The sequence below is a fragment of a genome, unplaced genomic scaffold (assembly GCF_019419815.1).
Source record: "Pyrus x bretschneideri cultivar Hongxiangsu unplaced genomic scaffold, Pyrus_bretschneideri_v1 Contig2, whole genome shotgun sequence".
NCBI classification, from domain to species: domain Eukaryota; kingdom Viridiplantae; phylum Streptophyta; class Magnoliopsida; order Rosales; family Rosaceae; genus Pyrus; species Pyrus x bretschneideri.
In genome coordinates this window covers 13,521,629-13,540,837 of record NW_025999501.1, presented here as the reverse complement: position 1 = coordinate 13,540,837, position 19,209 = coordinate 13,521,629, and the positions used below count along the sequence as shown (strand labels likewise).

Here is a 19,209-nt window from a genome sequence, read left to right as displayed (position 1 = left end):
TATTAAAATTCTAAACCAATTATTAATTTTTATTTTAAAAAATTATGTAACTGACATGTAAATTCATTATTACATTAATGTTAGGAACTTAGATCAAAATCTGAAAACTAATAAGGTTTCAATCAATGACATTAGTAACTAGGAGCCGGATACTAATTTTTCCTTTAGTAATACTAATCAAATTTGGTTTGTCATATACTCCATATTTGTGTAACGAATTTATTGTTAATACACAAATTTATTGCTAATATTTTTGCATGAAATTACATTATTGTCCATGATTTTATGTGACGACCCGTCCTTAATTTTCCATGTAATTTGCTCCCCAAGTGTGTAAAATGATGTTTATGTCCTTTTTGGCAAAAGTGAAACTTGACGTGGATGTAGTTATTCGGCTTTTAAATTATTTTTCTCATTATCATAATTAAATAGCACTCGTTGTTATGAATGCGTGAGCGCGAGTTAGATCTGAATCGGAGTTGTAACGAAAAAGTTACATTTAGTTAAAGTGCATTAATAACGGGTAGATTTGAACACGCTTGTGCTAATTATTAAGTGTTGGAAACACTGTTTTAGATAGGATGAGTTAGATTTTACAGATTTTATGTACATTTTATATTGTAAAAATTTTATCCCTCCTCTCTTTAAAGATCTATCCCGTGACTTGCTCTACCTTACCCACCAATCAACTTTATTCCCATATTTTCTCCCCCAATTAGACACACACACACTCTTTCTTTCTTCTTCTTCTTCTTCTCTCCCTCACTCGTCACTCTCTTCTCTGCAACAACCTTACACCATAAAAAAACTTCACAAATCGAACCTTAAACCACCACCATTAAACTCCTCTCATCCCCACGAGTCCATTCATACAAACCGCTCTTAAAATGGACGAGTTTTGCGCTTCTAACTCGGAGCAACTCAGAGCTCCGACTCGGGTGGAGGTTCCCTGTCAATTTCTAGCTTGTGTTACAAGGTTTTGGGAGATTTGGAGGCCACTACACAACTCCTTGTGACCACTAACCTAAGTTGGGAGATTTACAAGGTCATGGCATGTTCACATACATTATACATGTTCATCATACATGCTTGCACCGGTTTAGTACTCACCCGGGCTAGGGCCAGTGTCACATCCCGGCCCGGGACGGATCACTTCCCGGGCCCGCTCCACCACCGTAGCACGATATTGTTCGCTTTGGGCTTACCATTCCCTCACGGTTTTGTTTTTGGGAATTCACGAGCAACTTCCCAGTGGGTCACCCATTATGGGATTACTCTAGCCCCCTTCTCGCTTAACTTCGGAGTTCCTACGGAACCCAAAGCCAGTGAGCTCTCAAAAGGCCTTGTGCTAGGTAGGAATGAGAATATACATATAAGGATCACTTCCCTGGGCGATGTGGGATGTCACAATCCACCCCCTTTAGGGGCCTGATGTCCTTGTTGGCACACCACAACCAGGGTTAGGCTCTGACACCAATTGTCACATCCCGGCCCGGACGGATCACTTCCCGGGCCCGCTCCACCACCGTAGCACGATATTATCTGCTTTGGGCTTACCATTCCCTCATGGTTTTATTTTTGGAAACTCACGAGCAACTTCCCAGTGGGTCACCCATCATGGGATTGCTCTAGCCCCTTTCTCGCTTAACTTCGGAGTTCCTACGGAACCGAAAGCTAGTGAGCTCCCAAAAGGCCTTGTGCTAGGTAGGGATGGGAATATACATATAAGGATCACTTCCCTGGGCGATGTGGGATGTTCACTTTAGATTCATTGTAGGTGCCAGTCTTGTCGTACAGGTTGCAACAGGCAACTCTGACTCGTATGTGATGCGCCTAAAGCTAGTCTTCACGTGATTGTAATACTAGAGCATATATTATGATTACGCCCAGTCATGTTCATGCTGGAACTTATCTGCATGAGATCGTGTGTTAGCATAGGTTGATGAACACCCGATTTTATTTTGCTACTGTTGAGATATTGTGACTTGGCGTATTGCTGGATTTATTGTCGATTTACATTTGATTTCATACTTATACATAATATGATTTTCTCGAAACTATACAAGTTTTATGGCGAGGGGTTAGTATGTTCAAAAAATAATAAATGCGTTTTATAAACCTTTGTTTTTGCCCACTCACCCTTCTGTTTTTCGTCCTTCCATGTCCTAGTTAGATGATTACTCCGTGGCGTACGAGGAATATCCGGCGATTCTGACATACCCCTAAATAAATATAGGAGCTTTTCCTGTTGTGTAATAAGCACTTTAACTAGTTTCGACTGCACACTTTTATGTCATCTATGCTCTGAACACTTGTGTTTTATAGGTTCTTCACACTACTGCGCACTCGCTACTTTAGATTAAATAAACGTTAGCTTTGGTTTTAAATTCATCCATATTTTTATGCTTCACTTTCCTTTTTGGTTACATCACCTTCGGATGACGGCCAGCATGCCTCGACTTTAGTCGGGGTGTGTCATTTTATTTGTTAATATTTATTATTGAATTGTAAATAAAGGACCAAATCGTCGTTTCACTTCCATGATTTTAATTTTTAATATTTTTATTGAATTGTAAATAAAGGATCATGTCGTTTTTCACTCTCTTTTGATTCACAAAGAGCGTTTTGCTTTGTCCCCCTATCATATATGCATTTAAGATGGGAAGTGTTATTGGCATTCAAAAAATCTCATTCTACACTCCTCATAAGTGTACTTTTCTTTCCTAATATAGAAAGTTCGGAGAGTAGAATGAAATTTTTGGAGTGCTAATAACAATTCCCTTTAAGATTCATAGCCATATTTATTCTTGAACAAAATTAAGGATTGAAAAGTCGGGAGAAAATAAGAGAATGAATTTGGGGTGGGTGGGGTGGACGGAAGAGAGAGAAGATGGAGGGGGATGACAAAGTTAGAAAGGGGTGAGGGATTAAGAGACAAAATGGGGATGTTTGATTCATTTCTCATTTTAAGTTTTTTTTTTTTTCTCTTCGTTTTGTTCTTTGACTACAAAGAATATGTAAGAGGATTAATTTGTAACAGAGCCTTTGAAGTCTTTTTACATAAGGTTAAATTTGATATTAAAATTTGTTAAATAAAAAATGTGTTAATAAAATTTTCATTAAAAAGTGGATTGGGAAACAAGACAATGGGGTGGGTATATCAGCACTTTGCTTATAGGTAGTATAGATTATAGGTTTTGTTAGTTATAATGATATCAACACCATATTAAGAACATAACAACAATTTGTTCTCTAATAAAAATGTGAAGGATGCAATCCCCTTTCTCGTACGATATTGTCATTAAGTGATAACATGTTGATACATTTTGTTGGCTACAATGATATATCAACACAATATCGAGAACACATCAACAATCCATTTTATAAGCGGACTATATATCTAACAGCCAACGTATATGGCATGGTGATAATTAACCAAAAGTTTTATGCTACAATGTTGAAGAGAAATCTTGTTAATAAGCTTTGACAGCAGGTGAGATTCAAGTTACAAAACAGAGAAGGTTGTGACGGAAGGGGCCTAGAGAGATCTATCTTTTGTCGACTTGGTTGAGCTTGCCAAGGCCATTGCAACGAGCACAGACGATCTGAGCCTCGTCCTTCCTCGCTGCATTTGCTCTCAAAGTTGCCCCTCCCTTCCGAACGAAACCTGCCCCGTCGCATTCGGGACACCTAAAAAATCAACACGGCAAGCACAATTCAAGCTTCCATATTTAGGGTTTTGAATAACCATAAAAATAGAATCATGCTTAGCAAACAAGGAAACCAATGAAATGCAAGAGTGGGGTGTTCATAAGTAATTACAGGTCCTTCCTGGAGAAGAGGATTGGAAATGCAGTGCCAAGCAAAGCAACAGCAGCAGCACCGGCAATCAGGTAGGGCGTTCCATCAGCTGATACATCTCCAATGGCAGCAACCACCGTCAACGATTTCTTCTTTTCAGAGTGCATTCTGAAGAGGGAGGGGCTCCGGACAACCGCTGCCGCCGACTGTTTCAGCGGCTGTGCAGAAATCATCGTCAGAGGTGAAGACATTGATCCCATCTCGGAGATAATTTGGTAATTTGAGTTTCTTAGGGTGGAAGAGCAAAGGTTCTGGTTTGGGTTCAGGGTCTATGGATATTGCTTAAATTTAAATGGATAGGGCAACGTCAGCACAACTCAAAAATATCTGTGGCTTTAGAGATAAGGCTGGGTCCACGCCATTGACGCCAACTTCAATGATTCAATAGAAAGCAAACAAGTTAAGTGCATTTATCCGCATAGGACTTCCTGAGTTCGAATCTCACCCCCAAATACCGTCTGTAGAAAAAGGAAAATAACAGAGGTCCATGGGCGCCTTACTCTTCTCCTTTTCCTCAATCTTGTGGAGGCCTAGTCCGAGCCGACGTCCACTAACTCGTGGTTGGAAGTAAACGAATTGTTGGGAGATTCTGTGGCTTGTGAAAGCAATGAAGTAAAACCTTGCCGACAAGCTGTGGCAGCGATTGAGAGGCAGCACTCTGTGGGCAGTGGCACGTTAAGAGCCAGGGGCTGCATTGCTGTGGATGAGCAGGACCCTCAGCAATGAGGGCGATGGCACGAGACTTACATTGCTATGGCTCAGCATCCAATGTCCACATGGTCAACTATACATTCCATGGAAGCGCAGAGGTTTTTTAGTGGAACCCGTTGTGTACAATCATGTGTCTTATCTCGTTGATACGGAAAACGTTCTCCACCTCATGAGATAGATACTTGGTTGTTACACATAAAGGTTTGGTATTGCATATTGCATACCAAGAAACTTGCTCAAAAAAGAATGGTCAAGGAGAAATACTTCTTTTACAAGCAAACAGATTAGACCACATAAATGTCTCCTCGCTATAGCCTATAGCGGTAACCCAATTCATGTTTGTAGGTTGGGAATGAAATCTTTGGTAGCATCAAGGATCTTTAGCTAGGATGATATTAATACTACCTTTGTAAGTTGTTTAGGACTCAGACTGGAATGGATAAACCGCTACGTTCATAGGAGAAATGATAACATTGTGTCCAACCTGAAGGCAGAAGAATTACTCAATAAGGAAACTTATCGATTCCAATCCCCGCAGAATAGCACGATTTGAGGGACGAAGTTTCCTTCATGCTCTAATCCCCTCATAATGAAAAAACATTCACCTCTACCTTCAATACATTACGCCTAGGCACCTAACGAGCCCTTGAACACATCAAATCCATGCTACATAACACATTAGGAGCAAACTCACACCCCTAAATCCTTCCTGGTTTTCAATGAACTGGTACCTAGTCATCTAGAATCATGGTGGCAATGGTTGAAATTGAGTTTGTTATATGGATTTGCAATTTATGAGTGATTACGATCTCCTCATTTCCAACTGGAATAAGAATTTGAACATACAAATCTCAGAAGTTAGGAAATTAGTCACAAGCTCCGAGGGATGAATATAAACGATACAGAGCATTTTAGAACAACCGAAACTGAGAGACCGCATCTCAAATCAAATCTTGCACGAACGTAAAAATACAACTCAACAGCATACAAGAAGTGAACCAGTAATCAATTTCAACTAAAACCAGAACAATCCTATAACAATGCTAAAGTACAACAATAAAAAATAAAAACAGCCATCAGCTTCTAGGTTAATTCACTGCAAATCTGCAACAAGCAAGGGCCAAAAATCCTAACAGTAATAAAAACAATAGCATAAAGCCTAGTACCTCGGTTAACTAACTTTCGAATGCAATGCCAACCGGCCACTCTAACCCTGTGGCTTTACTTACCCTCCTCCTCCTCCTCCTCCTCCTCCTCTTCCTCTTCCTCTTCCTCTTCCTCTTCCCCAAATGGGTGGAAACTAATTCCCTCTGTACCAATTCAAAAATTACATCTCTTCGACGGAGCCCCAATTGAGAGACTCTTGAATTCCCTGTCATGTATTGCTATTTACACCAAACAAATAACAAATGTACAAACTTTGCCTTCCTTAACAAGGACATTAGCACAACGTAATCAAAAATAGAAGAACCCGAAATGACACAACACTAAACCTCAATCAGTTGTCTTCCAAAGCCCAACGCTGGCTCCTCCTCCGTGATGGTCTACTGAACACATTGCCAGACCGACTTCTCGAGCTTCTCAGCCTGCCGAAAAAAGAGAAGAAATTGCGAAAGGCCTGAGCGAACCCCCCACTCTCTCTAGCCCTTCTTCTAGAAGCCCATGAAATCCTCCAAGGAGCACCGGCCGTATTGAACCCAACATCCATCTCGGTGTAAACAACTGGAAGCTCGCGCTCCGCGGCTCTTCTGCCTCCGGTGAACCTCCCCACAGCGAATCCGCCACCGGGCAATCTCCAGATAGTCAACCCCACCGTCTCCTCTTCTCCAACCACGCCATTGTTCTCTGGCGAAGCCATGCCACTGCCACGCGGGCCTCTCACATCGGTGGGGAGCTGGTACCGGCAAACCGGGCACGAATTGCGGATCGAAAGCCATGGGAAGATACAATCTGAGTGGTAGATGTGCTTACACGGCATCTCCCGCGCTTCAGAGTCGAGCTCGAAAGCCTCTTTGCAAACGGCGCAGTGCAACTCCGTCGAGACATGGCTGTCGGCGATTTTGATGAAGGGCATCGACTCGATCGCGGCTTTGGACGCCGGAGGGTGGTCGAGCCGCGCGACACCGTTTTCCAATTGGGTCAACTGGTGGAGCAACCGGTCGAAACCCGAACCCATCAAGATATCCGACATCGACGACGGCAGCGGGCGGAGACCCATCCCAGCTCCATCGTCATAGAACAGCTCGAAACTTCCCGGGTCGGATTCTGTGTCGGATGGGCCGCGGAGAACGATGACCGGGTTAAACGGGGACCGATCGCGGCCACTTCTCTGATTCCGGCGAAGTATAGGCGGGCTCGGACTCTGCGAAGCCGGGGCGCTGTCAAGGAACATCGCGGCGGTGGGAAACGGGTGGTGGACCGGAGACGACCGGGTCGGGGTCGGGATCTCTTCAATAAACCCAGCTCCGCAATCGGGGCAGAGGATCGAATCTTGGGTCCGAACCCGAACATGAATCGACCGGTTACACGTGTAGCACCAGTAGGACGATGCGGCCATGGAAGCCATATGAAGGTATCGGAAACCTAGAAATTGCAGTGAAAGAGGGAAAGATGCTTTCTTTCTTCCGTTTTCGAAATTGGGTAAAGTTTGAATCTTTGTTGAAGTGTAATCGAAGCTCGGCGACCCAGATGAATGCGATTGAAATCTCGGAAGCTCAGATCGTCGAGTGGGATTGGAGGCCCAGTGAACCAAGAGCAAAGAGGAGAGAGAGAGATGTAGAGAGAGAGGAGGGTGAAAAATGAGAATAAAAAGGTTTTGAAGTGGGCAAAGCGAAGGGTAGCGCGTTGTACGATAAAGCGTGGTAGTTACGCTGTACATTCGCCAAAGCGATGAAATGAAATGAAATCATTTAGAGCACTCCCACCGTTGCATTTAGCTCGGGGGACCGGCTCCAGAACAAAGGCCCGAGGGCCGGTGGACGGCGTCCAGCGTGACGCAGGCCGGGGGACGGGGGAGGCCCGAGGGCCAGGCCCGTGAGGGATTGCCAGCCCTTGAGCCCGAGGTGGGAGTGACGCAAGGCTGACGCCAGGATGGCGTCAGCGTAATATTTTATTTTTTTTGTGTCAGGCGCGTGCACCCCACCCGCGCGTGGGGGCGCGTCCTGACACGTTAATCAGAAAAAAAAAAAAGTTTGTCTGTTACCGTTGGGAAGCCACGTGGCTTCCCACGGTACGTTAGATCCTAACGGTCACTTAATGTGGACCGTTAGATCTCAACGGTAAAAAAAATTCAAACTGTCAGATTTAATATCCACCGTTCGATCTGAGATCAACGGTGGATATTAAAATGCTTTAAAAATTAAAAAATAAATGAAAAAATAGTTTTAAAAATCTGAAAAGTTACCGTTGTGACACGTGGCACAATCTGGAGCGTTGGAATTCAAATTTTTTTATATCCAACGGCAGAGATTAATTAATTGAATAAAAATTTAAAAAAAATTGTAAAAAATTCAAAAAAAATCAAAAAAATATCTGAAAAATCTGAAAAAAATTGTAAAAAAAATTGTTTTTACTTTTCTATAAATACCTTCTCATTATCATCTACCTTCACAACAATTTCATATTTTCTCAACTACTTTCAATCACATTCCTTTCTTTGTCTCAAAGTTTGAATCCATTTTTTTTCAACAAAATGACCACTGGTGCAGGTACGAATTGGTCGCTTATTGAAGATGTTGCGTTGTGTACTAGCTGGGTTGAAGTTACTCATAGTTCGCTTACGGGTAATGAGATGCAGTTGCGAGAAATGTGGAGTCTTATTCATACAAATTTTCTTGAGAAAATTGGTGGGCAAAGAACCAAAGAATCGATGTCCAGTCGTTGGAAATTACTTAGCCAATCGTTTAGTACGTGGAGAGATGCTTTGGCACAAGCTAGTAATAATATTCGAAGTGGGGAAAATTACTCGGATATGGTAACAAGATATTATTATTTATTGTTTGTATTCTTTATTTGTTACGTACAAAATTTATTATTTATTGTTACTTATTTGTTACATTATAATTATGTTGTTTGTTACATTATAATTATGTTGTTTGTATTATTAATTTGTTTGTTACATTATAATTATGTTATTGTTACTTATTTGTTACATTTATTTGTTACATTATAATTATGTTGTTTGTATTATTTATTTGTTACTTATTTTCATTAAAATTAATGTATAATATCACTTACATTAAGAAAAAAAAATGTGTATATTTAAGGTTAAAATTATTTACTAAACTTGAAGCCTTCTTACTTATTTTCATTATCTTTGTTACTTATATATATATATATATATATATATATGTATATATTTGCTAGTTACTTATTTTCATTATAATTATTTATTTGTTACTTATTTTTATTGTGTAGGAACTTCAAGCACAAGCTTGGTACGCTGCCAAAACCAAAAGCAAAAATAAATCATTCAACCGGTGGGAATGTTGGAATATTGTCAAAGATTGTCCTAAATTTAGAGTTGTGCCAGTTGGTCCAGAAGTGCACATGAACAACACCCCTCTACACTCTACACCCGATGATGAGAGAGGAGATGATGCAGAAGAAGTGCCCGAAACGCCCCTCCCTGAACAAGCGTCGGGTTCGACCCGTTTTCCAATTAGGCCTCAAGGTAAGAAGGCTTCAAAGAGAAAAGGGAGTGCTTCCAAAAACGATTATGCAAAGTTCATGGAAGAACTTACTCGCCAAGGTGAATTGACTTTGGCGAGGGAACTGGCGAAAGATGAGGCTGATAAGGCTGATAAGGCATCAAAAGCAGCAGCTGTTGAGAGAGAATTTTATGCTAATGAGAGAGAAAGAGAGCTACTTAGGCAAGAAAGGGAACATGTTAGAGAAGAAAGACGAGCTCAACAAGATCGTGAGATTATGAACATGTCTTTAGAAGGGAAGTCTCCAAATTCTAAATTTTTTTGGAAGTCAGAGAAAGCGGACGTGGTGCGAAGGAGGCGTGCAAGAGAAACAATAGCAAGCCAAGGTGGTTCTAGCACCGCAAGAGAAGATCATCCTAGCAGCACAAATTGGTTAAGTGATGATGAATAGAGTACTTTTTGTAATCGGAGCCCATAATTTTCCAATCATTTGGGTTGTAATTTATTATTTATTGTTTGTATTATTTATGTTGTTTCCATGTTCATGAATATTTATTCAAATTAATTTGGTAAGTTATTTATATTAAGAATTAATTTGGTAAGTTATTTAATTTGGTAAGTAAAGTCCATTAAACATAAACATAAACATAAACATAAACATACTAAGAATTACATAAACATAAACATAACAAAATTACATAAACATAAACATAAACATACTAAGAATTACATAAACATAAACATAAAAAAATTACATAAAAAAATTACATAAACATAAACATAAAAAAATTACATAAACATAAACATAAACATACTAAGAATTACATAAACATAAACATAAAAAAATTACATAAACATAAACATAAAAAAATTAAATAAACATAAACATAAACATATACTAAGAATTACATAAACATAAACATAAAAAAATTACATAAACATAGCAAATAATAAAACACACCAAATAAAATAACATAAACATACCAAATTCAAAATAACACACTAAAATGAACTTAATTATCCTCAGCTTGTTTCAATGCCCACTGGTGCTCTATCAAGTCAATTTGTCGGGCATTGTGCATGTCTGGCATTTGAAATGCAGTATATCGTTGAATGAGCCTTTCATTGTAACGTCCATCCCTTTGTAATGGCTCATGTTGCACGGGGTCATCGGTGGCGTCATGAGCACAATATATACGTGTTCTTGAATTGTTCATCGGGTCTGGCTCATATTCATCAACAGCTTCATAATCGTACTCATCTTCCACAATCATGTTGTGAAGAATGATGCACGTCATCATGATGGATCGAAGCGACTCTACATCAAACAATCTGGCAGCACCCCTGACGATCGCCCAGCGAGCTTGGAGGATACCAAAACAACGCTCCACATCCTTCCTGCACCCCTCTTGACAACTTGCAAAGTGTTTTTCCTTCGCACTCCGCGGACGTGGCACTGTTTTGACAAATGTTGACCAGCGCGGGTAGATGCCGTCAGCTAGGTAGTATGGCCCGTCGTACATACGTCCGTTGACCTCATATGTAACTTTTGGTGCCTTTCCTTGCAGGACATCGTTGAACACTGGGGATTGGGCAAGGACGTTGATGTCATTTTGAGCTCCCGGGACCCCGAAAAAGGCGTGCCAAATCCATGTATCAAAAGATGCCACCGCCTCCAGAATGATACTTTTTGCCCCTTTTCTGTCCCCGTAAGCGCCTTGCCATGCACTTGGACAGTTTTTCCACGTCCAGTGCATACAATCAATGCTTCCAATCATCCCAGGAAAGCCACGCATCTCCGCCTTCTTCAACAGCCGCTCCAAGTCCATGTGTGTGGGTTTGCGGAGGTACTCAGCGGTGTAGATAGATTCGATTGCTCCGCAAAACCTCATCAGGGACTCAAGAATGGTTGATTGCCCCATCCTCGTTATCTCATCCACTTGGTCTGCAGATGCTCCATATGCAAGCATCCGCAAGGCAGCAGTAATTTTTTGCTCCGGTAGTAGACCCATAGCACCAAAAGCATCTTTTTTTTGCACAAAATAAGAATCATGGTTGCAAACAGCAATCATGATTTTGTTGAACAAATGTCGTTCCATTCTAAAACGACGTCTAAAGTACGTATCAGGGAATGCACTATTAGGAACAAAATAATCATCCAAGAGTTCCATACCTCGTCGTTGCCTGCTTCTATCAAGGTTTCCGGAACGCCTTGGCCTGCAGATCTGAGCCGCAGCTTGGATGACTCGACGGGAATGTGAGGCTCTGCCCCTTCTTATGTCGTCATCTCTCATTTGACGCTCCTCATCTTCTTCCCTCTCATTTCTTACCCCCTGCTGATTGAACATTGATTCTGATTGGTTAAACAAGTCTTCCTCTTCCTGATTCAATTCCCACATCATCCTTGAGGAAGAAGAAGAAGACATTGAAAGAAAGAAACAGAAACTATGAATATTGAAACTGATTTTTGTGAATAAGGAAGCAGAAATTATGAATAATGATAGAGATCTTGAGAATTTTGGTGTGAGATTTGTGAAGATGGATGGTGGATTATATAGAGGATTCAGAAAGGATTAGGTTCTGCATAATGCCACGTGGCATGTCGTCATTCGTTAAAAATCTGATGGAAATCTATCATCCAAGATTGTTAACAGATTATGACACGTGGCATGCCGTCATTCGTTTAAAATCTGATAGAAATCTATCCTCAAAGATTGTGAACCGATTATGACACGTGGCGCGACGTGATTGGTTAATAATCTTATCAGAAATCCATATTATAATTATTTATTTTGTATTATTTAATAATACTTAGGATAATGACACGTGGCGCACCGAGAACGATTAAAAATCTTATCCGATATTACATTTAAAATTATTTTGTATTAATTTTATAAATAAAAAAAATACTAATATTTTATTGCCTATTGCCAGGGCTATAGAAGTGTAACGGTGGAGATGCAAAATCTATTGCCAGGGCTACTTACTGTTCATTAAGGGCAATTACTGTTCATTAGGTGGATTGAATAGTGTATTGCCAGGGGGGAGGGCTCCAACGCTGGAGTTGCTCTTAAGAAAAATAAAAGATGAAAGGAGTTAACTCCATATATACCCCTGACTATTAGTGCTTGTTCTATTTTGGTCTTCAAAATTTTAAAATGCTCTCAAAAGTAAGATTTTCTATGGACTTTCCATTATCTCATATTTTTAGCACAGTTCCTGCTATAATATTATAAAATATTGTGTTAAAAATATGAGATGTAGTAAAATTTATGAAGAGTCTCACTTTAAAAGAATCTCCTTAGCGTTTCTCAAATTTTAATTGTTCCACCGATGCCATACTACAAGCGATAATGACTAGTGAGGGTGAGGAGTATATTGTTTCGATTATAAGGACAACTCTAAATTAGACCAATTAAACTGATTTGGTTGGTTTTGTTCGTTTTAAGAATAAATGCTTACCCAATGATTAGGTCATGTGTTGTATGAATCGAATTTTGGTTATAACAGATGGGTTACTACAATGTCTATAAAACATCATTCTATTAACTTTTAAACAAACTCATTTTATGGGCTTTTTTTATACTAGCGATGTTCTATTTTAAACTTATATGAAGTTCATGCAGAGGGAATCGTACTTACTGAAAAAAAAAAATATATTTGCTCCTATCGCGTCTCAAAAATCCGACCATGTGACAACGCCATGTGCCTCAAATCCAAAAACACAACGCTCACTTGTTATATGCTCGACACATGTGATGTTGTCACATGTTAGGTTTCAAGGCTGACAACTCCAACTAATTTGACTATGCTCGTGTCTGAGCTTCATGTCCTCATCAAAATACTTTCAAATTCTGAAGAACCAACTTAAACGACCAAATTGAAAAATCCCAAAAACTTGGGAGGCAAATCCAAATAACTAAAAGTAATAAGTAAATAACTGAAGGTCTTCGATTCAACACTTTATAAGCTGAGAATTTGCTTGATTGTGGTCACATGTAGTGTGCAGCTCCCACTAGCCTCATCCAGGTTCGAAATGAGTGGATAAACGTAGTTCGCCACCAGTTATTTTATTTTCGGAATATATATATATATATATATATATATATATATATTGGTTATCTATTTTGATCTCACGCTTGCACATAGTTATAGTCATCCACAAGACAAAAATATGCAAGAATTAAAATACTTAGTGGGCAAGAATCCTATTTAAGAACTAAAATAATCATCAATAATAAATAAGTTAATCAAATAATATTTTTGAATTACACCTCTATTATAACTTCTTTAAAATTATAAAATTAGTTTGATCTTGTTGATATAACTTTAAAGAGATTTGATTGTTTATGGATTAATATACAAAAAATAAAAATATGATATTGTGATAGTGTTGGACTAGCTGTTAGTTAATGTGCAAAATAAACCGCACATTTTAAAAATAATGCTATTCATTCGATCCGATAATAAAAAATTAAAAGAACCATGTGAAAAATATAAATAAGTACGTAGATTGTGCCATCCTATTTTAATCATAATAAGTATGAAAAAAATAAAAACAATACAATGGTTTTTACTTTTCAAACATAATTCTTTATGAATAAATAAAAGAACATAATTAAAAAATGGTTTTGAGCAATAGTGGGGCTTACGCAACTGCATACGCAACGGAGTGTCTCGACTGCCGTGGCAAATGGGCCACACAAAGACGACACGTCGTGTGGAAATTATTTAATTATTTTTTGTTTTTTAAATAAACAATATTATTTATATTAAGAGAAAATCAGTGAGTTTAGTTTCACGATGGACTAGTAATAATGCAGTTCAAATTTGTTTTTGGAAAAAATCGAATCTAAGATCTTTCAGTTAAAAATAAAAAAATATATATATCAATAGATTGTAGTACTAAGTAATTATGTGAATTTATTTTAGGAAAACTAATGAAAATGATTTGAAACGTTGAGTTTTAACGATAATACAAGTATTGATTTTTTAATGTAAAATATGATTTTTCGTTAAAGTAAACAATACCAAAAATTTTTTTGTTGAAGTTGCCAAAGTTACAGCTCACTGAAGGGCTTTTCTAAGAGAGTAACGGAAGTGGCGGCTCTCCTAATGGGGAATTTACCGACCACATACGGTCATACCAAAAGACATCGGTATATTGTCATCCGACACAGAATATTACACGTTTCCACCACCATTAGATAATATATGATATAATTAAAATATAGTATCAAAAAAAAAAAGGCCAAATCAAATAAATGGTCCCCGTGATCATAAGGTATTCGGAAGATAGCATCTGTGGTTTAAAAATTCGAATTTAAACCCTTATGGTGAAGCCTGTTAGGATTTATGCCCACATTGAAACTTCTGTTTGTTACTCCGATAGTAGCAAGCGCCACCCTTTCTTCCTCTCTCTTCCCTCTTCATCTTCCCTTCTTTCTTCTGTCTCTGCAACATGCTGAACCAAAAACAGAACCAACGCGACAGTTTAGCAGTTCATAACTAAAACCCCATTCCCAATTTCTGAAGCAATGAAATCACAAATAGAATTCTTTGAGTGAAATCAGAAAGGTTTAGTTCACGTTTGAATAGCCACATTATGGCTTAGAGGAGCGAATGGAGACATTGCACCAAAATAATCAGGTATTGCTGCAATCTTGATAACCCACAATACCCAGAAGGGAAAAAAAAAAGACCCAAATTTCAAAAACCCAAATGGAGATAGAAGAATGTATGATGAGGCTGAAATTCTGAAGATTAATTTTAAGATTGTGGAGGACAGTTTTCATCGAAGACGAGCAGTAAACTCAAGAATGGTGCGTTGGTTGAGAGCTATTTAGAAGGTTCGGAGATGAGAATTCAAATCAGAGAAGTGCTGCCAAAAGTGGAGGATCTTTGTGAACAACATGTTCTTGGGCTGGAATGGTGGTTCAAAAACCTCAATTGGTGAAAGGAGATGGCTACGGGTTTGGGCACAGAGAGTGGAAGAATGAGTAGCTTTCATAGCTTCTATTTAAGATGGGGGAATCAAATCGACCGATCAGGAAGATGAAATTGTCGCATTGGTTTTGTTTTTGGTTCGGCAGGTTGCAGAGATAGAAGAAAGAAAGGAAGACGAAGAGGGAAGAGAGAGAAAGAAAGGGTGGCGCTTGCTACTAACGGAGTAACAAACAGAAGTTTTAATGTGAGTATAAATCCTAACAGGCTTGACCACAAGGGTTTAACCATAAGGGTTTAAATTCGAATTTTTAAACCACATGGGCTATCTTCCAAATACCTTATGATCACAAGGATCATTTATCCAATTTGGCCAAAAAAAAAATTATAGATATTAAAGTATTTTTCACTTTACTTTTTTCTTCTTCCTCACCAAATCATGTCTCTAACTTAGAAAAATAAAAATAACCCATATTTTCTGTCTCTCATTTTTCTCCAATTATACATATATATAATTTTGAGTTATTCTCACTTTACTTACCTCAAGTTTTATCAAAATCACACTCTACTAGTTTTACTTTTTTCATCTCACTTTCATGCCTAAAGTGTGATTTTTTTGCCACTTTAAAACTTTCGTTAGCCTAGCTGTTAACTAATAACTTGGCAGAGTCTTGACCAACTAATTCTCACTTTACTACTCTAAAGCATCATAAAATTCGCACTTTTCTACCACACCTAAAGTCACGTTTTGCTCCCAAATTCATACTTTAGTTAGCTTGAGCATCAGGAGCTCCATTAAAGCATGACTCAGCACCTAACTGAACGATAATTGTGCAGAAACGCGACAATCTGGACCCACGTGACATGAAAACAATTAAAAAAAATTAAAATGTTTCTTTGGCAAGAAAATAAAATAAAAGAGTAAATTTTTTTGCCATAATTGGGCTTCTGTCCACGTGTCAGCATATGTTGCTCTTTATGTTTTTGAAAAATTTTGACTTGGCATAAACTAATTTCAAAATTTTCGCTTGAACCATCTTGTACACCTTGCGACAACTACAGTATTAAGCTTTTGCAAAGATCATCCATTCAAAGCATGATGTGGCGCTTGACTCATAGTGCCACACGTCTGCACAGTTAAGCGTCACATCACGCTTTAGCGGAGCCCATGTTGCCCAGACTAACGTAAGTATGAATCTGGTGTTGGTAGCGTCCTTCTGCCATCCTCTTGGAACTTAAACGGTAAATTCATTCTCACTATTTCTTTATTAGTTTTGCTTTTTAGAAGAAATGAAAGGAAAGACAAAGAACCTGTTGGAAGAAGGGAACGTCAGAGGCAAAACCGTATGCTTTGATTTTGGGTTTTTATTTTTTGAATAGGTGTAAAGATAAATTTACATATTAAATTGAGATTCTAAGCGGTGTTGAGCTTATAGAGATATTAATAACTTAATTCAAAAGATAGGGATTTAAAGAGTAAGTTGTGTAGAGTGAGGTTAGATGAGCTTAAATAAAAATTTCTCTTATCCTTACTACTTTGCAGCTGTTGCTGTCAATTGCTTTGTGTTTTATCTTTATTTCACAAACAGAAGACACCAAAAGAAAAGTATACTTACTCCTATATTACACAAAATATTTTAATTGAATTACAATGAAAGAGAGGGGAAAAGGTGGAGGTACAATTACAAGGAGGGGGACTCTGGAGGCTAGAAAGGTGATGGCAGCATGAAATGTGGTGGAATGTGGTGGTGATTTGGGGAAGAAGATTTTATTTGTTTTTGTAAAGAGTTTGTATCCAGATAGAAGGACAAAAAAAAGTATTTCAAAATCCATACAAATCTTTAAAGAGAAATTCTCATAAATCATCTAAAATTTACAAGAGTTTAAGAAAATCTATTAAAATTCAGTAAAATTTGGACTTATAAAAAGTCTTTTGATCCTTCAAAATTCTAATTGACTACACCCTCTAAGTTTTAGAGTCACTCTCACTAGTAATTCTATATATTGAAGAAAGTTGAGATTTCATTATTAAATCAATTGGCAATATGGAGATTAGCCCATAACTTATAACCACCGATGCAATGTATCTTCTTTTCCAGATGTAGGTTGTCAAGCCTCAACACATACCCATTTTATCTATTATAAGTTTGTTCTTTCCGTCACATGGTTTTTATGTGTGATGAGACGATAGACACATAGTTATAGTGCACATGCATATTGTAAGTTTGATATGCATTGGCAGTCTATTATAATACAAAGTTTAAACTTTTGAAGTTGGTGGCTGTCTATAAAGAAAGTTGGGGTTCCAACATGAAATTAATTAGCCATATGAAAAGTAGTCAAACTTGTTTATAAACCCATGCAAGGTTCCTCATCACATGAATGTGAATTCATTCTCAACACCCCCTCACATGTGGAGAATTTTCAAGCCTAACACATGCACAACACAAATGGGATGACGTGGAGCAATTATGACCTTTGAGCTTCACACATGGAACAACCTTCTTTGATACCATGAAGGAAGTTAGAGTTCTACCATGAAACCAATTGGGAATAGAGGAGTAACTCAACTTACTTATAAGCCCATGTAAGGTCTCTCTCCCCAAATTCATTCTGAACATGCTTGCTATATGGTATCAAGCAAAATACGAAAAGACCTTTCAAATGAGGTTATGGGTTGAGCACTGTGGATAAGCGGGTTCATCTTCTAAATCTCCAAACATTGACTACATTTTTGTTTGGGCATATAGGATTAATAACTCACTATATTTAAAGTATATAGAAGGAAGAAATGAAAAAATTGTGCCTAATTTGAAGATACAATATGCATTACTCATTAGGAAACGCATTATCATTCAAATTAGACAATTGTTCAATAATATGCCTTAGGTTAAAAAAACTTATTTGCCTCTATTTTCAACATACCTTAAATTAGTGAGCCATCCAATTCCATTCAATCATAGAAATTAAAAGAGGATCTAATATAACCAAGAACTAAAGAAAATAGCTGAGTTATAGCACAACCAGTCTAGTGATTGATTCCATGTATGATTATTAGAGCTTTCTTTGTAAGTGATCATGAAATCAAAAAACAATTCTCACTTTTTTTGTCAGTTTGCAATATATATGTGGCTAAGATAATTTGGTCTTGTTTGGTACAAAGGTTTGAATTAGAATGGATAAGACTTCAAATTTAGCATATTTGAAGGTAAGATGAGAATGATTTTTCATTTTTAGAGGATTAGACATAAAGAAAATGATGCGATTGGAAGTGAGAAGTTTTATTCTTGAGTAATTCATCTTTTGTCTTCAAGTTGGTCATAATTTTTTCCCTTCACCATACCTTGAAAATAGTATGTTATCTATTTCAATCCAATCTCCATACCAATACCTTGAAAATAGTAGTTGTTTAGCACATTGTGGTAATATATTGTTTTTATTTATACATTTATATCACACACAACTTGATCAACATGTAAAACGATGTAAATTAACAATAATAACTCATTTGATTAATGAACAAAGAAAGCTACTATTTTAATACGATGATAATATTTAAACTGTTAAACAGTGTCTTGCAAATGTCAAATTTAATAATTATGCAAATTGTTAATCGTATTGCGTTGTGTTTGAAATTGCCATTGTAAATGCACACAACTGATGGAAGAAGAAGAAGAATTAAATAAATAAATAAAAAACATCTAGTATTTAACACATCTAGATTGTCATAAGGCATTTATAGCTTAAGTGAATATGAATACTTCATGCACTTGACTTGAAGTCTTTAGTTTGATTTATTCTCTCCAATCCCACATCTGTAAAAATAAGAAGAAAAAATTTAGGTTGAACTCCATGTTCACAATTGTAGAGGAAAATAATTATGCCTATATGCTATGTTGTGTACTGACTTTTCTCTCTTTACACTATTTAATCAACTAACTTTATCGTTTATAAAATAAATAAATAAATAAATAAATTCAATGGGCCTCAAATTCCCTTATCTTGCTTCGCAGCCCTCAAGGCGGCAAGGCCCAGCAACTCGTCT

The 19,209-nt window shown here is 37.7% G+C and overlaps 2 protein-coding genes across 2 annotated transcripts; both read right to left on the bottom strand.

Moving 5' to 3' along the window:
• Positions 1 to 3,253: 3,253 nt before the first annotated feature.
• Positions 3,254 to 4,292, bottom strand: LOC103930917. Its single transcript, XM_009340317.3, has 2 exons — positions 3,823 to 4,292; positions 3,254 to 3,690 (listed from the first exon to the last, which is right to left on the bottom strand). Exons 1-2 carry the CDS (start codon positions 4,059 to 4,061, stop codon positions 3,549 to 3,551), a joined length of 381 nt encoding a protein of 126 aa, XP_009338592.2. The 5' UTR covers positions 4,062 to 4,292; the 3' UTR covers positions 3,254 to 3,548.
• A 1,207-nt stretch (positions 4,293 to 5,499) lies between these two features.
• LOC103930916 (probable E3 ubiquitin-protein ligase RHC2A) lies at positions 5,500 to 7,302 on the bottom strand. The gene has a single exon (XM_048583640.1). It carries the CDS (start codon positions 7,136 to 7,138, stop codon positions 6,071 to 6,073), a length of 1,068 nt encoding a protein of 355 aa, XP_048439597.1. The 5' UTR covers positions 7,139 to 7,302; the 3' UTR covers positions 5,500 to 6,070.
• Positions 7,303 to 19,209: the final 11,907 nt, after the last annotated feature.